Source organism: Penicillium argentinense (genome assembly GCF_028826775.1).
Source record: "Penicillium argentinense strain IBT 30761 chromosome Unknown utg000011l_segment0_segment0, whole genome shotgun sequence".
In the NCBI taxonomy this organism is placed as follows: Eukaryota; Fungi; Ascomycota; class Eurotiomycetes; order Eurotiales; family Aspergillaceae; genus Penicillium; species Penicillium argentinense.
In genome coordinates, this window is record NW_026622670.1 from 3,033,332 (window position 1) to 3,052,225 (window position 18,894).

Genomic DNA, 18,894 nt, shown 5'->3' on the forward strand with positions numbered 1-18,894 from the left:
CCGCAACCGCCGACCGCAGCGCTCCCAGGGATCCCTGCCGGTGGTGATCACGATTCATCCGACGAGATATGCCATATAGTATGTAGTGAAAAGATCATCCTTACCCCTGTCGTACGATCGTACTGGACCCACTCTTCACCTCACCGGATGACCACACGTGGAGTATAGATGTGTATCCCTGTCGTCTAGATATTGTAGTGGGGAGACCCCCTCCCCCTACTACATGGGTGCCATCCAGACTATGTGACATAGCCGGCAGTATGCAGTGACCGGATAGCTAGTTCTAGAATACACCTTCTTACACCTCCCCGACCTGACCCCTACATTTGGGCTTCTCGCTGTTTCCTGGTTGCTACGCGTGCGTTTTGTGGTGGTTTTTCTGCTGAATCGACCCGCACGTCTCAGCGCGTGCAGCCATCGAGCGTTCCCCTCTTCACTACATATTCGACGAACTGCCTTCTTTTTCACCAGTAAGGCCAGATTTACGCGCCTTACTCACTACCTGCCGATTATTCAGCGGGAAATACCTTTAAGTTACTGGCTCGACTATTTAGATCCCAATCCCTACGTCTCTGTACAGATACGCCATGTCAGAATACTGGCGGGGACACGAAGCAGTGCTGGGGGAAAGTTCCGTCACTACCCCATTGGGAAAAACTGATTCAACTATTGATTATCCTTAGCACTCATCTGGCTGCGAACTAGACCGTGCTCTGTGGTCTACAGGACTGAAGTACGCTCTATGATGCAGCTATTTATTCTGCTCTGAGGGACTTGGTCTTAGGTCTATTTGCTAGAAGCCCAAGTGCACCCCGAACATCGCTTACCTAGCCACCATGTCTAGTATCCGAAACTGGGAATAGATCGTCTCGGAGAAACGCTTTCTTCGAGACCAGGCCTTGAGCCATACGCGGTTTCGGATCTGGACCAACGGGTTCCTCGAGTCCATAACGCTCAGGAGCGCTCTCGTACTTTACTGCCAGCAAACTCTTTCTCTTTTCTTCCTCCCATCCTCTGTAAACACAATCGTAGACCAGTAGGCGAAGCGATCACACTGATGACTGCAGATAACCCCATATGTTGAGGCTGACCTGGCTTCATCTGGATACACTTCTAGTTTTGGATGGACTTCAGATTAAACTAATTGAACAAGCTATAAATTCAGAGAAGGGTATTCTAGTAGAAAATCACCTTTTCGTCATGTCGGTCAGCCTATGTTAGTGTCCGTAACAATTCCCGTCACTCGCCCGTTGATTACGTTAACTAAAGTAGGTTCCGCTGAGTCATCAGCCGTAGGCGCGGCGCTCGGGTTTTGGTAGTTTGGGCAGCTCGGTTTTTGCGGTCAACACGAAGTCCGAAAAGGGGGTGACGAAAAACAGAGAAGTCACTAATTTGCTTGAGTAAGCCGTGGGAGACTTTCGAGTATGTCTGACTTAGTCGCGAACTTTCGGGGGTAGTAAATCGCGAGAAAGCGAAGAACCCGAACAAGATCGTCAGGAGAGAGCAATCGCAAATATGTTAAATTCCATGTGGAGTCGCTCACATCTGCTTCTGCCATCAGGATTGCATTACCAGAGGGACAAACAGCATCCGGAGTTCTCCAGTTAACTGGCCAATTGCACGATGTCGCCCGTCGCAGCTTCTGCAGCCACCCCCGTACAACAGTCAAAGTACGCGGGACTCAATTTCAGTTTTCCAGACACCAGAAGCCCCCAGCGCTTCAATTTGAATGTCAATCAGGATTTCGTTGATTACGCCATACGAAAAGTGCACGATTACCGCCCGTCACCGGTTTTCTCCTCGAGCTGGACTGCTGAAGGACCCCCTGCAGGGGCTTTAACAAGCCTTGCAGACTATTGGGCCAAGACCTATGACTGGAGGAAAGTCGAAAAGCAAATGAATGAGCAGTTTGCTCATTACGCGACCACCGTTCCTGGAAATGGCGACTATACCGCGCCTATTCCTCTTCATTTTGTCCACGAGCGATCCAACGACAATGCCGCTACTCCGCTTCTCCTTATCCATGGTTGGGCATCTACTCATTTGGAATGGTCTCGTGTCATCGAGCCTTTGACGCACGGAAGCAACAACAAATCGTTTCATATCGTCGCTGTGGACTTACCGGGCTTCGGATTCAGTCCAGCAGCAACAATGCCAGGCCTCCGCGCAAGAGAGATCGGCAGAGCTTTCGATGCGTTAATGAAACAACTCGGCTACGAGAAGTACGGTATCGTGACGACCGACCTTGGCTGGTTGATTGGAATGTGGATGGTGGAAGATGTCCACGACAGCATCGTCGGTCACTTTACTGATTTCTTCTTGGTCCCCGCGAGCGAGTCTGATCTTGCCCGGCAAGCTAGGGGCGAAACCACAGAGGAGGAGAACAACTTCATGGCAACAGCAGCTGAATGGTTCACGAAACATGCTTCCTATGCCACAGTGATGAACCAAAAGCCCTCTGCCATTTCTTTCGCGTTCACAGATAGCCCTGTTGGCTTTGCGGGTTGGTTGTGGGATCTCAAATACGGAAGCTCCGACGGGTACCTTTACGAGCACGAAGAGCTCATTACAGACACGATGCTACAGTGGATACAGCCGCCATACCATGCTATACGAGCCTATTCGGACATGAATCAGGTTGGTACTCATGCCAGCTCTTTGATATCTGGGACCGAGTTAACTAAACTGTCACGATATATAGCCTGACCAAGTCATGCTGCCTAGGTCGAATATCCCAACCGGCGTGACGCAGTGGGGAGGTGTGAATGGGCCATTTACTTCCCTTGCTAAGTGGCCCTTAACAGTAAGTCCAGCTACGCAGTGCTTTTTATGTCTTGCTAAAATGCAATCAGCCACGAACCTGGATTGAACGAATGGCCCCGGTTACTTATTTCAAGCGACACGATTTTGGTGGTCATTGGCCAGCGGTCACCCATCCTAACCTGTGGGTCAATGATGTGGTAGAGTTCTTCTCTAGCTTGTAGAAAACTGGCTGGATCTGGTATATAATTTACGGGTTTTACTTGCGGAGCTGTCACCATCATCCGACGGACAAATAAAATATCAAGAAGAAACTAAGAGGCAAAGAAAACCTATTTACTCTCCATTGCCGTTTCACAAATCCACTTTCCTCCTCAAGCTAGGTCATGTTCGGTGTCCTTATTCCCAGCTCGGCTTTTTAGAGTAACCCTTCACTCGACCTAGTAATGGGCACATTTGGGAGATTGTCCATCCCATTTTTCCATCCCATTTTCCTCCACCTTTTTCAACGACTATAGGCAGTTAGTTGGACTGTGGTGAGTGCAATGGATATTCTATGACTTAAAATCTCGAAACGCGAATTCGGTTTTAACTATGAGGTAAGCGAATTATTGGAGGCCTTCCGGTTTGAAATAGTTCCATGATAACCCAGTGTAGACCGGCGTAGTTTCTGGCACAAGCCGAAATAAATGCCTGCTAATTGGAGGGAAATCTATTTTCGATTTCACTTTACAGTGAAACGAGAGCAGCCATTGTAAAGGAATATTTTGAGAGGACCCGTCGAAAATACTCAGTGGGTAATACAGAAGGGAAAGCAGGTACTATCTTATTTCGCTCGGAAAGGCTGCAGCAATTTGATCTTCTTTAGTGTATCCCGACGAGCGAAAATGTGATGAGTCCCAAAATCCGACAGCTTATGCACAAATTTGATGGCATAGAGGATACGTGTCTACAGTCTACTAATGCAGATGGCGCGTGCCGAAATACGATTGGATATGTATATGCGTAGTCAATTGCAAGGATTGATCTACCACGGATCAAAAGATGTCGAGTATACAGGACCGAGATCGACAGGAGCCAGCATGACTGTCCATCTTCTAGACCTGCAATTCAAACAGCGAGTGATTCTCGGACGGGAGAGGACGTTATTCCGGTCATCTACGCAAGGAACATAATGAGGAACAGGATTGGAGCGTACTGGCAATTCGCGCAAAGAGGATTTCGGGCTCGAGCAGGAATAGGAATTGGGCAGCGCAAGCAGGGACGAGTGTCAACAGTGCGGCGTAAATTAGACAAGCGATAAGCATTCCACCTCGGAGGTGGAATAGCTATTTGAAGACAAACGCACTCGACCACCACAGTCATTACAAGAATGCAGGGTGAGCATTGCGTAAGGAAATAGAATCGTAAAAAACGGCTACAGTATGAGAAAATGAAGCACGGCAATGAAGAAAACAGAGCTTCCAATGCAGAATCAGTGACAATAACCCAAAGGACTTCTCGATAAAAGTCAATGAACGTGCAGAGCACGAAGCAATGAAAGACCAAAATCTTGCATATATCTACAGAAATAACCCTACAATCCTAGAGCCCAGACAGGCCAGTCCAAGGACTGGTGACGCGCGCTGTCGCACGCTGTGGCCCTGAAACGAAGCAAGTACGAAAAGTGAAACGTAGTTGAGTGATAACATGAAAGTCGAACGCTTAGTTTTGACAAGGCACCGCAGAGGTACACACGCATGTCCGCTAGGCTCAGCCAATTATATCGTGCGGCATCAGGTGTAATGATTGGATAAGTGTGGATGCAAAATTATATTCTTAAAGTCAAAATGAAAGGAGATAAGTTTTGAATATCACTGGATATTTAACTGCGGCCACAATTGAAACAACGTAAAATACAAGGTAAAAATCGACCTTAGACAGTCTGACAATTGATGCGACATAATATCATGAAGGTGAATCCACTTTTGAGAATTTACGACTTCTCTTGGGTCGACGGTCCAGTAGGATTGTGTCAGCCGACGAACCGTCTTCCAGGTGAGTCAGTTGGTCAGCAGTTGTATCCTTACCGATGGGTTCATCACAGAGTTCAGATTCTATTGGAAGGAGAACCTCACTAGAGAGACAGATGTGGACATCGTCGTCTTGTGGTTGAGAATCAGAGCTGGAGGTCAGCATCCGAGGTCTCTTTATTGGAGTTGTTGAGTTGGCACGACTGTTCTATCTATCAGCTTGTTTCTGCTTTCCCACCGACGACGTGGGAGTCACTGGAGCTGTTGTAATGGAGCTGAGATTTGGAATAAAATAAACGTCATCCACGCCAATTGCGAGCCGAGGCGCGTTGGTAGTGATACCGAAAATTCTCCCCGTGATAAATATGCGGGACTGCCTGGAAAGAACAGGAAATTTTGTCCAACGGTTTCCGTTCCTGAAGTAAACGTGTTTGGATGGAGTGAGCTAAACAGAGTGCAGCTTTCCGAACGTTGTATTCGTAGCTATCTGGCTAACTAAGGAAGGAAGAAGGAAAGGAAGAAGGTGCGTGTGACGGAGAAGGTATGGTGTAGCCCGTCACCGCCCAGGTCCCGTGATTTCAAGTACTAACCATAGCCTAGAATGGCATCCTTCTTTAGAATACGTTACGACTGTATGATGACTCAAAGAGGGGATTTCATCATGTGCCTGTAAACATAGAGCCTCACATCATGTCAGTGAATATTCCTTTGGATCTAACATACCTTCACGAAGTTCCTGAACTCAAAATTATCAGATCCAAATGTGCTTACCCTTGAATTGGTCTATGAGCCTAAACCATAACGACGCATAATTTTATTGTTATTGACCAACTACGCGGCACTAGGAAGGTTGAGCGCTTTTATCTGCTGGTAATCCTAAACTTCAACTTTTATACATTTCGCTTGAACGAGACAAAAGCCCGAGAGTAACAAGGAAGAGGAGGGAGAGAAGGGAGAAAGAGAGGCTTTAGCACATATTTGGGTTGATGCCCTGAGAGAGCTCACTTAAAGGGATTCGCCCGACAACCCTCAAATGATCTCCTAACGGTTGATCTCGGATGTGGGATGGGCGGTGATATCATTTTGACCGCGATGAATATGCTTCAAAGCCGTGGTCATCTTGATCACGAAAGCCTCTTCCCTAGATTCGTTCCGTCCACGAAGATTTGGATGGGATTCCATTTGCCAATATGCCCTCTCGGCGCATCTTTCTCATACCGAGAGAATAGTGTACTTCTGCACATCGGCTAGGACAATGACGTCATTGATTTCTGTGCTGAAAGTAATGATCGATGGGTTGAGTCTTGTCAACTTATGAGGCTGAAAGTTTTACAACGTGCGGAGGCGTGAGTGGACCTCCTAGTATTCGTGGGATAAGGACGCAGAAGCTCACTCATATCAGTTGCCTTAAAGAGCCAAGAGTACGCTTCGTCGCATAAGAATCCTTTGTCTTAGATCTAGATCACTATCGATTATTCCGTGATCAACTAGCGATTTTGGCGATCAATATACGTCCATATGTGGATTATTTTCATAGTAAACTTTGTCCGCACATGACACACTGACAAAAACTGCTGCGTGTGTCTACCTAGTACGTACAACAGGCTCGAGAGAAGTCGAAACACAGGTGACCGTTCAAGATTAGGTTGCCCTACCGGCAGTGGATTGCGGGCGAGGACTTGCATGGAAACTTTTACTTGCTGGACTCTTTCAAGAGAATCCATGGGCTAGGTCAAAGTTGGTACAAATATACAGTCTCGTCCAGGTTCGTCTTCCATGTTGGAGACAGGGTGGGAATTGATAGGGACAGGGGCACCATGTAAAACAAGTGTCAAAAAATAACGTGACCGCCCCACTCAATTTTGACACTCGCCCAGCTTTGTAGTGGAGCAAGGGCCAAAATTCTGACCCTCGCTTGCTAAAGTTTAGTGCCAACTAGCGTTATTTATTATTATTTACCCCTATTCCTCACCCTTTACCTTTTGTTTTCACCGTCTCTGTATGCATTATGGACGACCTTCCACTTCCACGAGCCCTTCCAGTTCGGCCACCAACTTTTCCGGAGTATCCGCCATGGGACTTGGCACGTATACAGGACCTACGTCGAAAAAATGCTGCAAGAAATGATCTCACATCACTAGTATATGATCTTCCTAAGGTATTCCTTTTTTTTCACATATTTTTTACGTATGAATTGCATATGTTAACAAGATTTTTTTCATTAGCTGCAAGATAATGCTGAGGCTGGGTCAGTATATGAAGACTGTGAAGAAACATTTGAGGATTTAGATGTTTCAGAGCAGGATTCTATATCCGATGAACCAGTGGATAACGCTGAATCACAGCCTACCATTGAGTTCAATATGGGACTACAAAACTCTGATCTCACACAAAATGGTGCTACTATTAGTGCTAGTAGTAGGAGTAAAGTACAGGCATTTGATCAAGAAAACCATTTCTTGATCCCGGAATACCCAGCTGTATCCCAACGTGGTATCCTACATCTGATTCATCTCTCAAAAAGCCCTTTGGGAACAAATCCGATGAAAGATAATGCGCTTGAGGCATTTGCTACTCTTTCATCAAATGTAAGTGTCACATATGGTAAACATGTGTGAAGTATATTAATAATATTTTTATAGATACAATTCTCGCTTGAAAATACTGGACGCCCAAACTCTATTTTTCTGAGGCTTCTTTCTACAAAGCCTAAAGATCCAGACTCTCGAGTATGGCATCGCCAATATCGATGCCATGGAATTCATCACTGCGAGTCAACTCATCCTGATATAATCACTCCATGTGAACAATATGATCGGGTTGATCCTCATATCTTTTGGGAACTTCGTCAAAAGGCAGCAGTCCCAGTTTATGGTTCTGTTCGACAGGAGATTGAACAACGGACTCGAGAGTATGTGGATATGTGATACATATGTATAACATATCAGTACTATACTAATTTGTTTATCAGATACTATTTTGGCTTTATGCGGAACTGGAATTCTCCAGGACGATGCAAGCATACCACAGGAGTCTTAACCTGCGAGGATCAGTATCCTTGTATCTGGGCTAATCATGGGATCTGGCGAATTGGATGCCCATCCTTAAATGAGGCTGAAGATTGGCATTATGTACAAACCATAAGCCATGGCGATAACATTCACCCTGAATTTCTCAAGGTTTTGGTTGAAACCTCTGGTATTCAATCAAGCTATCGGGATAATAACTGCCATTTTGTGGCTAACCGAGGTCGGACTAATCAACGCTGTGGTAAGTCTGATAAACATATGTTTTACATATGTAATTGATATGTTAACCGTCTTATTATTATAGACTTCATCCATCAAACAGGGATTGGACATCTCGTCAAGAGAGATTGTAATGTGAAATTTGATTTTTACATCCCATATTCATGGCATCGCTTTCCATTTGTGTTATTGGTTGGTCGTGGTAACCATACACATTTCCCACCACCACCAGATAAGCTTCCTCGCACTGTGGCACAACAAGTCCATGGGGCTATTTTAGAGCATGATATCTTAGGATTAACTGCTCGCTCTTTGATGATTTCGCCTCAATTCAAGGCATTACTCAGGAAATATGACCAATCGACCTTACAAGGGCTCCATTCTAGTTTACATGTGGAAGATCGGGTTACAGCCCTTATTCGGAAACAAAGACTATTATCTTATCCTCTTGGCACGGATATTGCAGGGGTCTGGCGGGAATATCTCTTTGATCAGGCTAAACAGCCGGATGAACAATGGATTCGTGACGTCTATTTCTTTGATGAAGATCGTCAGCATTTTCTCATCATATGCTGCACATACGAACAGGATAAGCTCTTCCAGGCAGTGCGTTATATTGAGATGGATCTTGCATTCAAGATGGTCTCTGGCAAAACCAATGTTTTCACTATTGCTTCATGGAATCGAGAGGCTAATCGGATCAACTCTTACGCTTATGTTTTCATGAATTTGGAGACACGCCATGCATATAAGTCCCTTTTTGAGAGGCTATTCCAAGTCCTCAGTGACGTTGGTCGTAAGCCAGTGTGGTGGGCGTATCAACTTGGTGCTAACGATTCGGCGGAGGGGATTCGCACTGTCACTTTGGATATGTGTAAGAAACAGGCACCTGGTACGTGCGATCTTTTTAACATATGCTAAACATATGCTAAACATACTAGGACTTGGTGATTATCTTGCGTCGTTGGATCCACGTTGGACATGGCAAGAGCATTTACAACGAGTGCTAATTTTCTGTGAAACCCATGTTAAACGAGCATTCAAAAAGAAATTCGGGGCCCATGATGCTACTCCATTTATCGATTTGATACTCCGAGCGGATGACCTATCCACAGTTCTTGGGTACATGGATCAATGTGCTGAAGTATGGCCTGAAACGGCTAATTGGTTTAAGAATAAGCGAACGCCATGGATATTAGCAGGCCTCACACGTGAGGCCTCTAGAATTCCAATCTATTGGTGGATGGCGGCGCCACATCATACTGGGATCTGTGAAAGCAGCCACTTTGTGGATAATGAAGCTATTGGACGAAAGCAGTCACTCTTGGCAGCGATTTTGAAGTATCTAGCAGCTCTCCATATGGTTAACATATCACTAACTTATTACGTTTAGGACAAAGCGGCATGTTAATAATATGGTTGAAAAGACAAAGCTTGCTGCTGAAGAAGGTCGCCACTCAACATGGAAGCCCGCAGATGCTGTTTCACGTATCTCGAAAGCAGGTCATCGAAAGAGTAAGTTCTGGTTTTTTAGTATATGGTTGACATATGTTTAACTTATGTAATAACTTCTTTCCAGACATACGAAACCGTGCTTCAGCAGAACGTCGGAAAAGAAAGTCGCATATGCCCTACAAGCCTAGCAATCCGTATGATTCAATTGAAATATCTACATCGCTTATGGGGCCGCCTCCGCGTCCTGGTTCAGATATCAATTCAGATTCAATTTCAATATCTGATACACAAACTATTCAATCATCTCGCTCTCGCTCATGCTCAACTCGCTCACTATCAATCCAGCCACAGTTGACTGAGTTAGCTGAGCTACAAAAAGAAGAGGAACAGCTCCAGCAAGAGATCGAATTGATAGAACGACGTGAACGGATTCAGAAGCTAAGGCAACGGCTAGATTCATTGCGTTAAATAGTTCTCTGTATATAGGAATAGCATATGTTTTGCATATCTAAAACATTCATTTCATTGAGTATGTGTACGCTGATTGCATATTGTTCTGAGATGTAAAACATTGAAGTCGTCAATCATTATCATGACGAAAAACGGATCACTTACCCTCTCAAAATGTGCATAATATATATCCTAATTCGGAGGACTAACAGCGTAAAGGCCCAGCTAAGGAGAAGCAGGTGCAAAAGCACTATCATCAGCACTATCACCACCTCCGGTACCTTCTCTGTCGCTATCACTATCTCCATTACCGTCGCCATCTCTATTTCCATCTTCATTACCGTTATCATCGGAGATATACTCCTCCTCGCTAGAGTCGTCAGGGGTAGTACTCATGCCGTCGGCCACATGCAGCTAAGTGGGGGTCATAAATGGAACGGGGTTCGGAGGAGGGTTTTGTCCGCGCTGCATATGATTGGCATATGGTTGGCGTATTAACAAAATAATGTTAACTTACGCGTCTGCTACGTCCGCCACTAGTAGGTGTGACGGGTTGCTGCTCGCGATGGTAATTAGAACCGTATCCCTGGCGCCAGTAGCGGTCATGTCGGCTAGAACAATCAGATATGTTAGCTATATGCTTAAGTTCTGCATACAAAATTCTTACGCAATATTAGTCAGGTTATCAGCGTAGTGGCCAATCGGGCCGGTCGCTGGGCCGCGGCCTGGTTCGTTCATGAAAACATCCTGACGCCACTGCCCACTGCGAACATAGTTGACAAGAGTATTCTGACCCTCGACACGCTCTTCACGTGATATAGGTTTGCGGTCAGGATTAACAACTACAGTGTTCATTGGTTAGCATAACTCTCACATATGTGAAGAAAAAAATGCCGACAGCAGCCGGTATGCACCTGACGCATATGCCGACGAAAGTCGGGCTGCGACTCAAATGTTTGGCCGCACTGGTGCACGGGTGGGTTCTCCACCACTGGGCAAACTAGAGTGTTTATTTTAGATAGCCGAAGACGTGGGTTTGGAGGCATATCAGTCGGGTTAGCCAGATCAGCAGCGGTGATCTGATACCGAGGGTTGCCAGGTGGGCTGTATGCCAGGCCACGGGCTTCCAGTTTGGGTTAGGGTCAATAATAGGGCCTGCATATGATCAGCATATGTTTTCCGAGGTCAAAAGAACAACAAACCATGGTGGTAACCAAACACTAGGTGTGGGTTCATAGCAGTCTCTACACCATCTGCCTCAAAGAACGCGCGAGGTAGTTGGTGGCCTGTAAAGGTGGCGAAACTTGTGTGATCAGCCATTTCAACATAAGCAAATAATATGTGAGCAATATGTCAAAAGCGAGCGAGACAATGTGTGGAGAGTTATGCAAAATAAAGATAGGGAGGGTAGGAGAGAGAGCTTGTTGAGTGTATGTTGTGTATATATATATCACAGGCTTTGTTTACATTGACTAGGCATAACTGCCCAAAATAGGTGGCAGGCTCTATGAAAGGAAAGCGCAGTAGTGAATTCCGCCATTGAGCCTCCTCCTTTGTTTGAAAACAATGGCTGCAAACCTTGGCTGCGATATGCTCATGATATGTAGAAAAACTTGAGTGCAGTAAATTGAGGTTATTGTTCAGGTATACAATTAGTTAGCGTATATTAGTCAATGGAGAACAGGGTCTTATAAGCCAATTAAATTAGCCGTAGCCGGCTTACGTGTACCTGGCAAGGGCCAAAATCCGGAACATTAATATTCCGGCCTAGTGGGGCGGTCACGTTATTTTTTGACACTCGTTCTACCAGAACCCGCACTGGAACTTTGATGTTCGCACTCGTACAACTGTGCTTACATAAGGCAATACCGGCTGACCATGCCTTATGCCAAGTAGATTTTCTTGGCTGATTCGCCCGTTTGCTGTTTAGCGACAGTTTCACAAACGGTATATCGAGAGCGTCTAGAATCGCGCACAGATCTTAGGCTCTTCTATTCCATTGAAACCTTCTGAACAGACCTTGCTCGAAGAATAGAAAGACTTACCACGAGACCACCCGAGCAGAACTTGATACACAAGATAATAATAACTTTTTTGTTCCCTCGAAGTACCAGGAAAACATCCATGCCAATAGAAGTTTAGGATGCGAAGAGAGTTTTAACGAGACGTCAAGACCTCTCTTGTTAACATCACCATTCATAATTTGGCAGCCGAGCCGTATTACGTACCTATTAAGCAAGCGCTGCTATCAAACCACGTTATAAGAAGGTGTCTCCGCAGCTGATCTTTAACAGGTACAACACACCAAATATTAGTGCATCTCACAGAATAGCACAATGACCCCTAGTTTATTTCATCCCGTCTACCAGCAAGGGGATCCCGGTAATGGCATTGGCGGTTACAACCTAAAGTCAGATGCTGACCGAGCATTTGCCTTTGACTACGATCATAGCGGAAGACTTGACCATCTTGCCTTATATCGACCCGGCACTGGAACCTTCTGGATCCTAAAGAACAGAGCCGGCGTATTCTCTCCGGTCTACCAGCAAGGGGATCCCGGTAATGGCATTGGTGGTTACGACTTAAAGTCAGGTGCTGATCGGGTTTTTGCTTTTGACTATGATCATAGCGGAAGACTTGACCATCTTGCCTTATATTGTCCGGGGACCGGCACAATTTGGATTTTGAAGAGAGTGTAGGCTTGCTTCTACTTTTATTCGATCTCGGCCCTGCAACTTGTGATTGTCATTATTAGCCGCGGTTGGTTTTTTTTTCCTTTTCTTTTATTTTCTTTTACTTTTTTTGTTTTCAGTGAATGGAAAAGCACGTTTCTTCCTACTTCCAGACTTTTAACCCCAGGCTCTTGTGTCTCCCCAACAGGCATTATTGACAAACTGAGGGGGTGGTCTTTAGGGGTTTAAACCCTAAGATCAACTCACTGAACAACTTCAGAGAGAGCTCTCAGCCGCTACACCTATAGAACATTCTGTCAGGCTCACGTAAACGAAGATCAAGAGATATCAGCAATTTAGCCATCTCAGCAGACGAGGATGCTGAAGGGGTATACTCGCAGCCTTTGCATCTGGCCTCAACGGATCTCACTCACACGCGAGACCTCACCGTGATGATCTTCCCCCAGAACCCCGGAACTGGCGAGAGATGATAAATCACCCGTTCAACGAAGGTTTCCTAGCGGCCGCCAGCCTCGAGGTCAAAACTATCGAACGAAATGTCACCTTTGATGTCATACAGCGTTCAAATGACCGCAGCGTGCAGTATGGTGGGTAAGATTGGTCAGACTTGGTAATGCCAAGAAATCCATTTTGGTCGACCAATCAAAACTAAGCCTATGTACAGTATCAGCGCCAGCATTGTAAAAAATTCACTGGGCATTCCTCGGATTATCTAATCTTCCGGTCCCCTCATGTCACCCCGCTTCTCTGATTCGGGATCTGCGAGGTCCTGCAGGAAAAACGGCGCCACAATTTACTTCCTTGTGATATCATTAAAAGTTGTCAAACAACCCAGCAAATTCATCAGATCGACCATATGAATCGCGCAGCACAGCCGTGCCCTCGCCCATTTCCTCTCATTCGCCCGTCGCAGTAAGATTAAAAATGTCTAACCAATTTGATCAGAGTCAAGGGCAAACCTGGTCGCAGTTCGGCCAGTTACTGGTCGCTGCCGGGCTCTCCGCCACAATCGGCACCGAAAGAGAATTGCAGCATAAGAGCGCTGGGTTGCGTACTAACACCCTGGTTGGGATAGGCGCCGCTCTTTTTATGTTGATATCGAAATTTGGCACCCTCGACGTCCTGAATCGCTATTTGGTTGTACTGGACCCATCGCGGATTGCAGCTCAGATTGTGTCTGGAATTGGGTTCATCGGTGGCGGGATCATCTTCAAGCAACGGAACGAGATCCGGGGCCTCACCACAGCAGCCGCAGTCTGGCTGAGCGCAGCAGTGGGGGCCGCATGCGGTGCTGGACTCCTCAGGCTAGCATCCGTCTCTACTCTGCTATATTTTATCGCAGTTCTTATCTATCCGACATTCTGGCATTTTCTGCGACAACGCTTCCATCTGCAAACTGCCATAGAAATTTCTGCCGTCGTTCGTTACCGGGCTAGAGCCGATGGCCTACAAACTCTTCTGCAAACCCTCATGGGAACTGGCTTCCACGTGCGATCGGTGACACGGCTTGAAGAGGTTGCGACGGATCGGGCGGGGAGTCCTTCATCAGCCGCAGAGGATCAACCACAATTTGTGTCGAATCTGGGAAGGTCACAAATGGGACTACAAAGAGATGTTGGAAAGCAAAGCCGAACCTTTGATGTCTACCTCACAGTAGATGGCTTCAGGACGGCGATTGACTTACTTCATGCTCTTTCCCAATTGGACTGTGTCATTTCCATATCTATTGCCGATGACCAGATAAACGCACAAGAAGAGAATGTGGCAGTCTAAATCTAGGGATATGGTTTTCAACCATCAATACCAGGAAGGAGGCTCCGGAGGGCTGCCGGGGATGGTGTTCGCCGGCTTGTTCCTGATAGCTGGAGAACTGCTGTCTCTGCAACAATTGTTATTCACTGAGGAACAAATTGCCAGTAATTCTGAGCTGCAGAATAACTAAAAATTAAATTTTCTATGCTGATCAATACAGTAACCACTCCATCGCTCAGCGGGTAAGTGAAAATGAATCTAGCTATGGTTGTGGTGACTCAATAAAGGGTACATTGTTGTGCACGTGACTCTGCGCATGTCTCCAATTGGGAGCCGTTGGCTCTCTCTGCTCATATGTGTGATTGGCTGTTACAGGGATATAGACAAATGATTGTAGCTTAGGTGGCAGGGTACGATTGGCTCGTCCAAATAGAAGCTCCTCACTCATGATGCCCGATAAATTTATAGCGAAGGACACCCCTAGTCGGCGCAAAATTTGTTACATCCTCCAGCAAGCCTAGGCACTTGTGTAAGAGGCTTCAGACATGAACAACTTTGAGGGGTATGGGCCCTGTCTATAACCATGTACAGTAACTAACGATTGTAGGATCGTTCCGACTCATTCGATCTCCAGAATTCCATTTTCATATTGGATAACACCATCTTAGGTTAACAGTTCGCGCCGGTCGAGACACTCGTTCTAAGTCTCTCTCGCCCTTCAGAAGCTCTCATTAATATTGGCGGCATGCAAGAGTCGCTGTCCCCAACGGCTATTAGAGAGACATGGAAGGAAGAGCATGAGGGTCATTGGAGTGCAGACAGCGACGATCAGCCCAAAATGCAAGCAGCACAGAAATGTACCATACTCTCTAATCCGCAGTTTAGGTAAGATGCAAATGAAAGAGATCAAATCAGAGCAAGAGTAGAGCAAGAGCTACAGCCAGAGCCAGAGTCACAAGCTGCACCTACATATCCCCCGGGGGGGGGGGGTCCTTGTTAGCAAGAAACCCTATTATTCCTCAGCTCTGCCAGAAATCGAATACCCAAAATCGGTATACGTTGAATGCTGCTATGAGCGTGCGTGGGGTCAGATCATATCTCTACAATTTATTGGAAATGAGGCCTTGATTTATTCAAACCCAGATCTTCTTGTTCGTGCAAAAAATAATTTTTTGCGGCGAGGTATCTTATTGACCCATTGAGAAATCAATGCTTGAAGTCAGTTCATCATGATCTTTGCAATTTCTTACTCAACTTGCGAGGTATTCCTCGCATCCTTGATCTGCTTCAGTATACCTTCGAGCAGATTGGCAGACAAGATCCAGATGGATGGTATTCTCTCAGACTGTTGGTCATTCACTACACATCATGTGAGCCGCGGACACTGATGGAATACACCCAATTTCAGCGACTGTTGGATTAGTATCAGGAAATGGGTTCCAATCTTGTTGCAAAACTTGTTGAGTAATGATCTCCTGATATGTGAACTGCAAAACACACATATCGACACCGCGATATAGTACTGGATGATAGCAGAGATCTTCGGTGCTAGGGGGCGATGAATTTCGGGGCGAGCAAGGGTTGCTGTTAGACTGCGGCATATCCGCTCCATTGGATACGAGATCAATACCATATCCGCACTAGCATAAAACTCGCCTAATTATCTGAAAAGAGATAGTCAGATTGCCTTTGGATAGCATAAAATATTCTTGCTTAGGTTGAAAGAAATACATGTTTGGTCTTAACCATACCAACAACCCAGCTCATCCCATCGCTTAATGGAATTTTAAGAAATAATCTTGTAGTTATCTATTAATTGATAATAAGTTTCTTATGTATTGTCGCTTTGAATTTAGTGATTACTCCTGTACTGGGGTTAGAAACGATGTTTGGTTATTTTTTGGTAAGTTACCTAGTGATTATATATTTCACAGGTGTTTTCCTATATACCTCCTGTCCATCTTTTTGTTAAACGAAAAATACTTAGTTAAACAAAAACATAATTCCATTATTTATCGGGTTCAATTTAGGACCAAATTATTTATCTAGGTCTACAATATTTTTTAACTAATTTTAAACAAATATTTGCTTATAAAAACCTAGAGAAACCACAGTCGGAAGTCTTGACTCTCGGGACTTAGCGATATGGCTTCCACTCCTGCGGATATCCAACGGATATCCGCAAATTATCCACAGAATATCCGCAATATCCATAGGATATCCACGAAATATCCGCACTAGTAGTTTATCTAGCCAATCACCAGGACACTAACCATAAACACATATTCAAGTCGTGAGTTTGTGCTCTGTTTGTGACACCCCTGAAATTCTTTTCCAGCCCCATATGTAAGCTTTCCTCTCTACTCTCCAAGTCTCTCCCAATCTCTACTTCAAAAGACAACTTATAGTCTATTGAAATATGTCCCAACAACAAATGTCTCAATCCTTCTGCTCCTATACTGATTCAGACTTAGGTCTGAATTCGGATCGACTTTATCCTGACGATATTTCTGATTTTATTGGCAGCGAAATAATATCAATATCTGCATCTCAATATCTAACTCCAACTGCACCTTCAACCTTGACCGCACCTTCCTCCCTCACCCGTGTTGGCCTTCCTCTTCAACAACATTGGGTCCTCTACCCCGTTGATTCTAGGAGCAGCGATATGGAGGAATCCCGAAAAAAGTTTGTAAGCTGGTGGCTTACTACTGAGTTTGGATCAAAGCCTGATATAAGAGAGAGTATTCGTTGGGAGACAAAAACCCAATCGAAAGTTTGGGAGAGTTTCCAGCAAGTTGCAAATGAGAAGACTGGAAAGCCAAAGGTGATGTGCAAATCATGTCTCTGTACTCTTGGTCATCCAAGATTTCGCCGTGCAGGATCGTCGCCAATGAATGCGCATATTAAGACTGGCTCCTGTGCCCGAAGCCCTAATCCCAGGATTGATCAGCTTATCAAACAGATGGTATACTATTGACTCATATGATCTTGACTCTTACCACTAATACTAATCTAAATATTATCTTAAAGCCCAGGATTCAACAGAGCCATACATTCTCCCAAGAACGCCTCTCAAGAACTATTATGAACTTTATCTCCACTGCTCATCTCCCTTCCCGAATAATCGAGCATACCCAGTTTCATGAACTAGTCGAGGTTATTCAGCAAGCCACAACCAAGATCACAATTCCATCTGCGCGAAGTATCCGACGTTGCCTTGAATTGACAGTCCAAAACAACCAGAAGGAGGTCATTAGAAGACTTCCGACCAGAAGTAATTTGTCAATAGCTCTGGATTGCTGGACATCCCCGTTTCAGCAGGCATTTATGGCTATTACTGGTTACATTCTCGATCAAGATTGGAATTACTGTGAAGTCCTCCTTGGATTTGAGCCTCTTCATGGATCTCATACTGGTGATGTTGGTATCACCAGCTAGGTACTGTGTACACAGTTAAGTGGACAGTGTGTATGCTCCAAAGCAAAAGTCAATTGTGTTGATAGATGTAGATGTTCAGTCTAGTTGGAAAAACACCCCTAGATCCCACACGCCGGCCTTCGGCGGTCACAACACCGAGGCCACAGCCCAGCGCAAGAATGCGTACACCAAGCAAGGGATGTTATCCATCGGTCGCTAGCAGTGGGTCACAGCCAGTTTGTTCTGACAGGAGAATATATCCCGACAGGTGAAAACCTCAGCAAGACTGTTACTCAACTACTGGCTGATCATGAAATATCTGACCGGGTATTATCAGTGACCACTGATAATGCAACAAATAACAATACCTTGATGATGAATATCCAAGATACCCTTCAGTCACAATATCGGTCGGATATCACGGTCTTCCGAGTTCCATGTATTGCGCATGTGATCCAGCTCAGCTTGAATGAGCTCCTTGGGAAATTGAAAGCAACACCGCCCAACAAAGAGATTGAGTTGGAATGGTCTGATGACAAAACCCATTCATTTCAGACCAAAAGGCATGGCTCCAACCGAGCTCATATCACAGAGACATTAAAAAAGATAAGTCTATCCCACTCTTATATTTATAGATCTGTTCTAATTCAAATAACAAAGATACGGGGTCTTGCAGTCTTTATTAACGCAAGTCCACAACGCCGGGAGGCATTCATGGCTCTGCAAACCAAAGAGCCGGCCTTAATCCCTATTCAAGACGTCAAAACTAGGTGGAACTCTACCTTTCTGATGCTCAATCGTGCCAAAACCCTACAGCCTTTCTATGACCAGTATTGTGCAGATCATCAGTATCTCTATTTCAGGCTTGATCAAGAAGAGTGGCGACAGGTTGAATATCTTCCTCTCACAAAGCCCTTTTTCGACTTTACCAGCATGTTATCAAAGACTAAAGATATTACTGCCCATAATATCTATATTATTTATAACAAGCTATTCTCGCATCTTGATGATGCCGAGGCCAAGCTCAAGAAAAAAGGAGTTGTTTGGAAGAAGCGCATGCTCCAGGCTCTCCAGACTGCAAAAAAGAAGCTCTCGAAGTATTAT

At 45.2% G+C, this 18,894-nt stretch overlaps 4 protein-coding genes across 4 annotated transcripts; 3 read left to right on the forward strand and 1 right to left on the reverse strand.

Annotated features, from left to right (window-relative positions):
- Positions 1-1,623: 1,623 nt before the first annotated feature.
- N7532_012150 (epoxide hydrolase family protein) lies at positions 1,624-2,984 on the forward strand (the record flags this gene model as incomplete). Its single annotated transcript, XM_056624641.1, has 3 exons — positions 1,624-2,637; positions 2,702-2,803; positions 2,853-2,984. The coding sequence occupies 3 exons, from the start codon at positions 1,624-1,626 to the stop codon at positions 2,982-2,984; spliced, it is 1,248 nt and encodes a 415-aa protein (XP_056469629.1).
- Positions 2,985-8,659: 5,675 nt separating this feature from the next.
- On the forward strand, positions 8,660-9,030 carry N7532_012151 (uncharacterized protein; the record flags this gene model as incomplete). The annotated part of the gene is made up of 2 exons (XM_056624642.1): positions 8,660-8,878; positions 8,962-9,030. The coding sequence occupies 2 exons, from the start codon at positions 8,660-8,662 to the stop codon at positions 9,028-9,030; spliced, it is 288 nt and encodes a 95-aa protein (XP_056469630.1).
- Positions 9,031-10,150: 1,120 nt separating this feature from the next.
- N7532_012152 (uncharacterized protein) lies at positions 10,151-11,245 on the reverse strand (the record flags this gene model as incomplete). The annotated part of the gene is made up of 5 exons (XM_056624643.1): positions 10,151-10,339; positions 10,443-10,536; positions 10,593-10,767; positions 11,012-11,080; positions 11,128-11,245. 5 exons carry the CDS (start codon positions 11,243-11,245, stop codon positions 10,151-10,153), a joined length of 645 nt encoding a protein of 214 aa, XP_056469631.1.
- A 2,297-nt stretch (positions 11,246-13,542) lies between these two features.
- On the forward strand, positions 13,543-14,391 carry N7532_012153 (MgtC/SapB family protein; the record flags this gene model as incomplete). Its single annotated transcript, XM_056624644.1, has 1 exon — positions 13,543-14,391. One exon carries the CDS (start codon positions 13,543-13,545, stop codon positions 14,389-14,391), a length of 849 nt encoding a protein of 282 aa, XP_056469632.1.
- Positions 14,392-18,894: the final 4,503 nt, after the last annotated feature.